Here is an 11,516-nt window from a genome sequence, read left to right as displayed (position 1 = left end):
TGGAAGCAAAATCCCTTCTCGAATTTAGCATCGTGCAGAAAGTCAAAGTACCACTGAGGAAAATCTTCTGGATTTATGTATTTTCCTTCTTCGTCCTCGAATTCTAGAAACCAATTCGGCCACATCTTTTGGTCTTCGTATTCTTCGAGCGCTTTTTCGTTCATGTCATTTTCTTCGTTCTCCGCACCTTGCTCGTCAGGACTTTCGGCCGGTGTAACAGACACTCCCTGAACTTGTTCAACTCCCGATCCAACTACATTTACTATTCTGTATTGTTGAACATTTTGATCATCGTCAAGAAGCATAACGTATTCTTGTCCTGCTTCGATAGTTTGCTCATTTGATGGAAAATACATTATAATATTTGATTGATCATCTCCAATTCCAAGCTGTTCAGCGTTTGCAGGGGCATCTTCATACATCATTTCTCCTTCCTGAATGTTGATCCCCATCTGTCATCCCCCTGGTTTAACTGTTCTGATTGAAAAGGTTCTGAGGTCGTCGTTGTTCCGATAGCCAAGCACGGGTTGCCGTCTATCAAGCGGCCATTTGAACCGCTCACAGATTTGGTGGATAAGAACATCGAGGATGCTCTCGTACATGTTGAGAATATGCTTGTTGCCGGGGTCCGTTGTTTTGGTGGTGCTGCCGGTGGGTGTTCTGAAAAAACTTTCTTTGGAATGCTTCATCATCCGCTCTGTTCTCCCGATATTACACGACATATTCTCCTCCTCCGTTTTGAGACTCCCGTTGAGGTCATACCCGCTTGGCCACCTTCTCGGATTGCCTTGACGGAGCACGGGACCTTTTGCCCCCCTCCCCCAATTTTACCCCTTTCCCTTGGCTGCCCTTCCAAATGTCCCCCCCCCTTAGATAAGAACATGGCGCAGCTGCCTCCTGCGCATGACCGCTCTAACCGCCGGAATCGTGAAGAACCCTCAAGGTGCTCCGTCTCGCGGCCAGGATGCTAGTGCTCTGATTGCTAAACTCGCTGCTGCAAAGACCAATACCCCGAAGGAACCTAGTAAGGGCAAGAACTGTTGGTGGGAAATCTGAAGCGGTCCATCTACATTCAGCAGCTGGCGGTCGAATTGATTCGTTCGGAACTGTTACGGTGCTCCGGCTGGTGATGGACAAGGAGAAGAGACGCTCCAAGGGCTTCGGTTACGTCCAGTACGTGGAGAAACTGGAGGTGACGATGGATTGTGGATTTTGTTTGTTTACAAGGCTGCTTGTTATGCATCTTTTTCATCACCGCGTTCCGGTCACAATTTCCTTGAATCGATAGACGATGGTGGTGGCAAAGTTGACTTTCTTTGTTTGGTTTAGTTTTTTTTTTATTGTGACAGCTGCACGCATACATAAACACGCACTGTTTGCATTCAAAAGGAATGATTCTAGGAATCTCCACAGATGTCGTTAGTGAACAAACAGAATTCAAATTTAAACTGGTCCCACTTTTTGATCAAGAATTTGTTCCAGCTTTCATGTCTGTTTGTCTGTGTAACAACAACGTTACAACTTTTTTAATACGCGCTTGCTTCCATGCGAACATGTCGTAACGATATTTATTTTCAGTCGTACAAATTTAATGGGACTTATAGTGATTTCCTATATTTTAAGTAAAAAGAAGTATGCAGTAATTTGTGTAGTGTCCAAGACTATGGCTTTACGCTTTTTTACAATTAAAATGGTAATAGCCGAAAATGTGAAAAACATGCAAAAAATTGTAAAAGTGACTGTAAAAACTTGAAAAAAATAGATAGGCAAAATGTAATGATGGTAGTATAGGCCAAACACTTCCAAAAACAAACATAAACTTATCAAGATAAATGCAAATTAAAATACTTAAAATGAAACAAGAATATCATAAAACAAGAGAAGTAAAGTTTTTCGTAGAGCAAAAGTTGGTCAAAATGATCTACTGGACACGGGAAAAATAAAAAAATCGAAAAGGAATTTGAGCAGTAGAGGGTTAAATTATCTAACTCAAATCGCAGTCTCTATTCACCCCACAAGTCCTGTTTTTCCTCACCAATTAACGAACGTTAACCTGAAGGAAATTGCACTGATTTCCTCGAAGCGGAGAACGTACTGAAACACGTAGTTAGAAGCAATGTGCAAACTGTGACGTGCACCCGCTACTATCACATATGTGACTAGAGGTGATGCCTCAAGGATTAGAAGTGGCGCGACCATTCGGTTTCAGACAGTCAGTCAGTCATTCAGTCACATTCAGACCAGTTGTACACTATCGGCATAAAGCACGTTGTTGCGTAAGTGGAATGTTCAAATTTAGAGGCTTTTAGGACCTTATTAATGGTAGCTTGTTAAAAAGTCGTTTTAAAATTTGCTGACGCGCGAACTCGGCGTGTTCCATCAGAGTGTTAAAAAACTAATTAGCGCCAGTCACTCGCTCCACGTGCTGAATCACGTGCGACGAGCGTGCGTGGAAATCCGTCGACGTCACGAAGCTGGACTTTAACCTTCTCTAAGCATCAAACACGCGTGCAGCAACCAAAGTGACATAACTAACCTATGCTGGTGGTGGGATAGATTATGTTTCAGCATGTTATGCTCACTACAACATAAAAGAGATGCTGTGTATAAATGAAAGGCGGTGGAATAGAAGCATACAAGGGAAGCGTTTGTTATTTTTGCCTAGGGGAGACTGATTAGGAAACATCAAATAATGTGATTTTTCCTGGCGAAATTACAGCTGCTGACCCTAAGTGCAGCATGGTTGTATGCGTCTAAGCATCGAAGGGTGCATAACGTTGTGGACTAAAACGAAAGCGTTCTATATCAAAACAAGTGAAATTACGAGGTGTTTGACTGTGCTTCAGCTGCACAAGCTCGAAGGTGTTTCCTGGGTTTTAAAAGTGAGAATTTCTGTAATCCAAAGTCGCGAATCGCGTTGAGGTGGCCTCGCAGTTATAATGACCTGTCGATGGCGAGCGAAAAGGTCACTTTTTTAAATATTGTTTTCGAGTACTGATAGTAACAAGTGATAGTCCAGCATCCATCGTTCCGTGTGTTATACCTCTGGGAGGCGAACCGGCTAGACATCTGCTCAGTTTGAAGTGCAACGCGATCAAACAATGTTCTACAAACGTGATTTTACTGTGGAAAGTTATCAAAGTGCAATATAACATAAGTTTATTGAAAGTGATCATCGATATTAAATAACATTGCCAACAATGACGAAATCGAACCAATACGATATACTGCAAATAGTGCCGAAGAGACAAATCTTCAAAATCTATCTCCGATGTCTTGTGGCAAACTTAATACTGCTAATAAAATGGTTGTTCGAGAGTGTAAAAAATCGCGTTAATCAAACAACAATCATCAGAAGAGCCATCGAGCAGACCGAATTTCCCAACCGACAACCCAACTTTATGACCGAAACTAAGATGGGGCGGCACTCGTACGTGAAATTGGAGGTAACATATTTTTTTTTTAAATTATGCTTGTGTATTTTTCAGAGTTTACCCGTTTTGGTGAATAAACTTGTGTATGTTATTTTTCCAACTTTTGAAAAAGAATCGATCACTAGATTTTAAACAGAACCACGGGTTTGATAAAAAAAACTATCAAATAAATATGAAAACGTTAAATAGGTCAAATATAGTGGTTTGATGAACTAGAAGAAAACAAAACTAAACATGATAAGGGCAAAAACATAATTAAAATTATAAATATAAATGAAGAAAGTTGTTGTTGTTAATTTATTTATTTCTGGCAGCTTAAATGAAGAAAGAGAACACAGAACAAGAGGAGTTAGCAAAAGTTGCTCAAATAGCCAAATTTAGCTGAAAATTGAATATTTTGTTTAGAACTTCAATCACCAAGATTTTAAATCCTGAATATGGCATTTTGTTTGTATATAAAACACGAATTATTTTTCAAAATATTTTGTAATATGTTAGTTGTTTAGTAAACTTCGAAAATCTTTCTCACTTAATGTCAAATTTAAACGACCCGATTGGTAATGAAGAATGTTTTTTTTTTAATGGAGCGAACTGTTAAACTGACACTCAAATCGGGTACTCCGTTGTTAAAAGTAGCGCCTTTAGAGATTTGTCTTATCATACCTTCCGTCGGACGGTGAAGTAAATGTTTCGAACAGGAATCGAGAATCGCCAAAGCAATGCTGTAGAGCGAACAATTTTTTTTATTGATTCATTTATATTTAAAAATTTTAATGTTCAGTTTAGTTTTTCGTAACCCGATTCTTTTAACATAGTTAAAAATGACTAACTGCACTTTGAACCATTTTTCGAATGTTTGGTTGACAACAAAATCAGCTTTTGTTAATATGCTTAATTTTGGAGTAAATTTTAATATTTTAGGCTTTTCAACATTTTAAATGCTAAATCTCTCGCGATGCAAAAGTATTGCAATGTATTCCTACCGTTTGTCACTTCCACACCAATCGCTACTGAATACCTACTCACTCTTTTGCACTTTTTCTCACTCCAGTCGGGTAGTACAGCGAATAGCACTGAGAGCGCTCAAAGCTGACTCAAAATAGTCTGCGATCGGCTTTGTTTTGATCGTTCACTGAATTGCTTAAAATCAACGTTATCAAATTATGTTGCAATTTTGTTGATAACACAATATCAAAGACGCACTTAACAGCAATTTCCTCCATGCCAAATTAAAATTGACGGTAGACTGTGGTATACTGCCGTTCTACGCATAATTGTCCCATGTTCAAAAAAGTGCAACTGAGAAAAACGCGATTGAAATTTTTCGACCGATTTCTGTGTTTCTACGCATAATTGTCCTATGTGTCCCTAATCGCCCCAGTTAGCAGTTTATCATCTTTATTTGTGATTCTCTTGCTATACAACAGGTAAACAAGACATAATGCTTAGTAAAACTAATGATTCCGTGTAAGAAAATACTTGGTGGGACAATTATGCGTAGAAGTTCAACGATGGGACAAACAGACTTGGTGTTGTTTTTAATGAGTTTCCGAACAAAGTACCAGATTTTATGTGTTTTTCTTAAAGTACACATCAGACTAAACTCAAAAATGTCATAAAGTCAAAAGTGTCCAAAACTGACATGGGACAATTATGCGTAGAACGGCAGTATATATAGGCCAAAAGAGCGCCGCGCCGTGGCAGCGTTGCCACAATGTACAATGCCACAATGTATGTATTTGAGCTCGTAAAAATGCTCACACGAGCAGAGTTACCAGGTCAAAATTTGGAAAATCTGGCAGATGAAAATCTAACAAATCTTACTGGAAAAGGGGAGGAAGGATATTAATTAACTCAAAAGTTTGTATGATTTAACTGTTTTTATAGTCTAAAAAAGATGGAATTTACATTTTCTTTTAGGCAAACACATTGTAATATTTTTGATTTTCATTAAATTCGTTCATTTTAATCAAAAAGTTGTTCAATAGGCCATAAAGTGAAAAATCTGGCAAAATCTGTCAATATCTGGCACTGAGAAGGATGAATCTTTATTCTGGCTGACACTTGAAAAATCTGGCATTCCCAGATTTATCTGGCAACCTGGCAACCCTGCACACGAGTTTAACGCTTAAACTGAACATTATTTTTCCAAACTGAACAAGTCACGCGCTTCAGTTTTAAAATATTTTTTTTAATAATGCCCCTTTTCGCATAAGAAATATGTATTTTCATTATTTTAAAGTTAATGATGTAGTCTGATTCTAAAGCATCTGAACTATCAGCGAAAATACAAAAAAATAGTACTTTGTTCTAGAAAACATGATAAACTTCACTTATAGGACCTTTTCGAAAAAAACTCCATAAATAATCATTAAATTTATTATTTAAATTTTATTTGAAGAAATGGCTAATGTACTGCCGCTCAAATCAAGTCCGTCCCATATGTAATTTTTTTAAATATTGAGTTAATGATGCATTTTGATTCAAAATCATGTGAACTATCAGAAAAACCAATAAACTTTAGTACTTTGTTCCAGAAAACCGTAGAAAATTAACTTTTTCGAGAAATTCTAACACGTAACCTTACGGGCGGGACAAAGGAGAATGGGCAAATTTGTATGGGAGCTGGTCCAAGGATGTACACGAACGGGAGAAACTTTATTTGAAAGATCTCGCCGAGACATGAAAAAAATTCTTCTGGGCGAACTCTCTAAACCCCGGGGTTCATAAGTTACAAGTTGTTGAAGTCTGAGTATTTTGGGTTAAAATGTGAGCAGTTCTCTAGGATTTCGGTCATTCGATTTTTTTTTGTATTTTTTAATCCGACTGAAACTTTTTTGGTGCCTTCGGTATGCCCAAAGAAGCCATTTTGCATCATTAGTTTGTCCATATAATTTTCCATACAAATTCGGCAGCTGTCCATAAAAAAATGATGTATGAAAATTCAAAAATCTGTATCTTTTGAAGGAATTTTTTTGATCGATTTGGTGTCTTCGGCAAAGTTGTAGGTATGGATACGGACTACACTGGAAAAAAATAATACACGTTAAAAAAAATTTGGTGATTTTTTTATTTAAATTTTTATCACTAAAACTTGATTTACAAAAAAACACTATTTTTATTTTTTTTTATTTTTTGATATGTTTTAGAGGACATAAAATGCCAACTTTTCAGAAATTTCCAGGTTGTGCAAAAAATCATTGACCGAGTTATGAATTTTTTAATCAATACTGATTTTTTCAAAAAATCGAAATTTTGGTCGTAAAAATTTTTCAACTTCATTTTTCGATGTAAAATCAAATTTGCAATCAAAAAGTACTTTACTGAAATTTTGATAAAGTGCACCGTTTTCAAGTTATAGCCATATTTAAGTGACTTTTTTGAAAATAGTCGCAGTTTTTCATTTTTTTTAATTAGTGCACATGTTTGCCTAGTTTTGAAAAAAATATTTTTGAAAAGCTGAGAAAATTCTCTATATTTTGCTTCTTCGGACTTTGTTGATACGACCTTTAGTTGCTGAGATATTGCAATGCAAAGGTTTAAAAACAGGAAAATTGATGTTTTCTAAGTTTCACCCAAACAACCCACCATTTTCTATCGTCAATATCTCAGCAACTAATGGTCCGATTTTCAATGTTAATATATGAAACATTTGTGAAATTTTCCGATCTCTTCGAAAAAAATATTTTTAGAATTTTCAAATCAAGACTAACATTTCACAAAGGCCAAACATTCAATATTACACCCTTTTAAAATGTTAGTCTTGATTTGAAAATTTTGAAAATATTTTTTTCGAAAAGATCGGAAAATTTCACAATTGTTTCATATATTAACATTGAAAATCGGACCATTAGTTGCTGAGATATTGACGATAGAAAATGGTGGGTTGTTTGGGTGAAACTTAGAAAACATCAATTTTCCTGTTTTTAAACCTTTGCATTGCAATATCTCAGCAACTAAAGGTCGTATCAACAAAGTCCGAATAAGCAAAATATAGAGAATTTTCTCAGCTTTTCAAAAATATTTTTTTCAAAACTGGGCAAACATGTGCACTAATTTAAAAAAATGAAAAACTGCGACTATTTTCAAAAAAGTCACTTAAATATGGCTATAACTTGAAAACGGTGCACTTTATCAAAATTTCAGTAAAGTACTTTTTGATTGCAAATTTGATTTTACATCGAAAAATGAAGTTAAAAAATTTTTACGACCAAAATTTCGATTTTTTGAAAAAATTAGCAGTGATTAAAAAATTCATAACTCGGTCAATGATTTTTTGCACAACCTGGAAATTTCTGAAAAGTTGGCATTTTATGTCTTCTAAAACATATCAAAAAATAAAAAAAAATAAAAATAGTGTTTTTTTGTAAATCAAGTTTTAGTGATAAAAAATTAAATAAAAAAATCACCAAATTGTTTTTACCGTGTATTATTTTTTTCCAGTGTAGTCCGTATCCATAACTACAACTTTGCCGAAGACACCAAATCGATCAAAAAATTCCTTCAAAAGATACAGATTTTTGAATTTTCATACATCATTTTTGTATGGACAGCTGCCAAATTTGTATGGAAAATTATATGGACAAACTAATGATGCAAAATGGCTTCTTTGGGCATACCGAAGGCACCAAAGAAGTTTCAGCCGGATTAAAAAATACAAAAATTAAAATTGAAGAAAAAAGACCGATTTCGTAGAGAATTGCTCATGTACAAAAAATCGTATTTTTGCTATTTCTAAAATCACTCATAAAATTCTTATTTAATTATGGATTTCGATCATCTTGACTTCATTCGACGCGTATCAGCAAAAACTATAAATTCTGATATGTTTTAGCATGATTGAAACATGACTTCTCTTGTCTTTATACGTTTGAACCGTTTGTGCAAGAGGCTTACCATAGAAAGAAGTCGAAACTTGAAGATTTTGAAAACGGATCCTACCCAGACTGCTTCAGTGAGTATGGAAGGCAGGGGGGGGGGGGGGGCAGAATGGACCGCCTTAGGGAAATGCACCATAGAAAAACATAAAAATTTATGAATCCAGTGTAGTAGGCTTATGCTTTGGAATGTTCCCTTCAATGTTACAATACTTGGTTGATAATTTTTTTTACTGAAAACTGTTTTTGAGCCACCTTAAAAAAAAAAGTTTTTTCGACTAACTTTCCAGGGTGCGGGGCAGAATGGACCACCCTGCGGGGCAGAATGGGCCACCTTAGAAAACAAGCCATTTCTTCTAATACAACGTTGAAGGGTGATAAGAAATTACTTGAAGGACCTTTCCATTATAGTTTCCATGAAATTTGATCACTTTTTGCCCCCAAGTGGATTTTAATTTAACACAAGCCTCTAAATGATTTTAAGGTTCCGTTGTTGTTTGTATAATACCTTGGTAGTAGCATTTAGTAACGTTATAAGCATTGAGCAAACTTTTTCAAACAATCCAACTTATCAGATAGCTTATTTAAGAACCTCGAAATAAACAACATTTGCGTGGTTTTGTCAATAAATTTACATTTTTGCTCATAATTCGAAAAATACAATGAATTCAAACGTCGTTTTTGGTATGGTGAAGTTATTTGACGTCCTTTATAATACCCTTGCCTTACAATTGGTCTAAATCCATTCTAAAGCCTAAAACCAAGGGTGGCCCATTCCGCCGCCCTGGTCCATTCTGCCCCCCCCCCCCCTGCCCCTAGTGCATTGTTGTAACAACTTATTGAGATGTTCTGGGTCATCCAAGAACTCCTTGGATTTGATACCGGTGGGTCTACCGTCGTAACATGCAAGAGTTAATAGTTATTTTTTCCGTATAATGACAGAACTTGTATCATATATAACCCTCATGGTTTTGATGACACCGACTCTGGTTGATTGCAGCATTACATTTATTTTTGATTGTCATGAAAAAAAATAATGACAGTAGCTTAGAATTTCAACACAAAATTTACAAATTTAACCTAAGCTGAATAGTAATATATTTGATTGATCTTCTTTCATGTTTCCTTCTCAAATAGGCACAAAACCTCTTTTTTTATTGTCAACAGATTTTTAGTCCAAATGACAAAAAGGCTTTTTACATAATTATTTAAACTAACCTATGGAGCTAACGAAAATTACATATCATGTTTCATGTTTCATGTTTCTTGTATTTTTATGAATACAACAAGCCATACCCGACAAACTTCGTTCTGCCTTTTTTTCGTTTGTTGACTTTTTTTAACTTTTTTGCTTATTCAGGCTCCTGTGATCAAAATTTGATTTTACGTAACTTTTCCCATACAATCGGCAGATTTTCCGGAATCGGTTCCAGAGTGGCCAAAGTTGTAACTTTTTGGCGTAAGAACCTTCCTTGGGCTTATACGAACCCAACGCAACAAAGAGCACCTCTATCCGATGCTCCGTATTGAACTGATTCGCATTCGAACAAAACCGTCGATTTTTTTTATATATATAGAAGATTAACAACAGTATTACTTATCTATTTTGTTTCAGAACACGAAATTGCATTACGTCGAAGCTGGCAATCGGAGTAATTCAACCTTACTTCTCTTGCATGGTTTCCCTGATTGTTGGCTAGGGTGGCGATACCAGGTAATATAATTAAAAAGCTAATAAGAAAGTGAGATTCTACTTCATGTTTTTTTCATTCTTTTAGATTTCCGAATTATCCCAGTACTTCCACGTTGTTGCGCTTGATTTAAAAGGATTCAACGATTCCGATAAACCGATGCTGCGTTTCGAGTACACACCGAAAAAAGTGTGTGAAGACTTGCGCAAGTTCTTAATTGCCATCAGCGCTAAAAGCGTCTCGATAGTCGGTCATGATTTGGGCGCTATAATTGGGTGGCTTTTTGCGCACACCAATCCGGAAATGGTGGATAAATTCATCAGCGTGGCGACGCCTCATCCGAATTTGCTCTGGGACAACCTGCCGAAAAATTCTCCGTTCAACCGGAGGTGGTTGGAATTTATTCAGGTAAATTACAGAGGTTTTATTCGTTACTGATATTATTAACATTTTTCTTGCATTTTAGCTTCCATACTTGCCTGAAATGGAAATGAAACATAATGCAGAGCGCATGTTAAAGAAGTGTTACCCACATATTTTAAAGGAGAAAATGTACATGACTGGTTCTAACGGATCTGTGATCAACAATCTCATGGAAGCGTACAAATATATATTCAGCCAAACCGATGACTGGAGAGGTCCCCTAAATTACTATCGAAATTTTCTGTTCTTTCGTGTGAAAGAAGGAGAAACAGTGCAATGTCCATGCCTGATAATTACCGGTAATGACGATCGGTTTTATAAGCTGGAATCTGTCGTAAAGAGTTCAGATTTTTGCGAGAATTTCATCATTAAAGTCATCGAACAGTCTGGCCATGCACCACACCAAGAAATGTCGACAGAATTCAATAGTTTGCTGTTGAAATTTTTGTTGGGTAAAATTCTACATTTCATAGCAGATATTTGCTATACTAATTAAAATTCATTTTAGGAAAACGAATGCTGGTGCGATCACCAGAAAATGCTGCCACCACTCCAACGAGAGGAATCGTTGGAAGAGTCTTCGGCGGGATTGGGGCCGTTGCCAACAACACAGTGAAGTTGGGGAATAACATCAAAGATGGTTACACATTTGCCAGTGCGCTCAACAACGTGCCCAATTTCATTGTCAAAAGCTAACATTTTTCATCATCGGCAGCTCAGTTCAGTTTTCTCATTATTCTGTGTTTGAGCAGATTTAGGGTACGTTATCCATTAGTGGACCCCTTTCCTATAGTGGACCCTCTGAAGGGTTTTTAATGGAAAATTCAATAAAATCACAATTTCAAGCGTGTTGTTGTCTACAAATCTTTTATTTGGCATGTTCAGCATCATTTAGAACAATATTGACTGACATTGAATTGTCCTTTTCACCAAAATAAGTGTTTTGAGTTCGACATCTGAAATCAGCCATGGCCACTAGCATTTTCACAACAAAACTGCATTTATATTTTATGATTGAATTAACCATCTAATCATTTTTTGACTGATTATTTAACTTCAGCAAGTCGAAGTAATGTAAGTTTAAGGATATT

At 36.2% G+C, this 11,516-nt stretch overlaps 1 protein-coding gene across 1 annotated transcript; it reads left to right on the top strand.

Moving 5' to 3' along the window:
* Positions 1-2,206: 2,206 nt before the first annotated feature.
* LOC120422718 (epoxide hydrolase 4-like) lies at positions 2,207-11,275 on the top strand. The gene is made up of 5 exons (XM_039586246.2): positions 2,207-3,446; positions 9,927-10,025; positions 10,090-10,410; positions 10,469-10,877; positions 10,934-11,275. Exons 1-5 carry the CDS (start codon positions 3,201-3,203, stop codon positions 11,119-11,121), a joined length of 1,263 nt encoding a protein of 420 aa, XP_039442180.1. The 5' UTR covers positions 2,207-3,200; the 3' UTR covers positions 11,122-11,275.
* The last annotated feature ends 241 nt before the right edge of the window (positions 11,276-11,516 follow it).

This window comes from Culex pipiens, chromosome 3 (assembly GCF_016801865.2).
Source record: "Culex pipiens pallens isolate TS chromosome 3, TS_CPP_V2, whole genome shotgun sequence".
NCBI classification, from domain to species: Eukaryota; Metazoa; Arthropoda; class Insecta; order Diptera; family Culicidae; genus Culex; species Culex pipiens.
The sequence above is the reverse complement of the archived record's forward strand: the minus strand, read 5'-3'. Positions and strand labels throughout refer to the sequence as shown.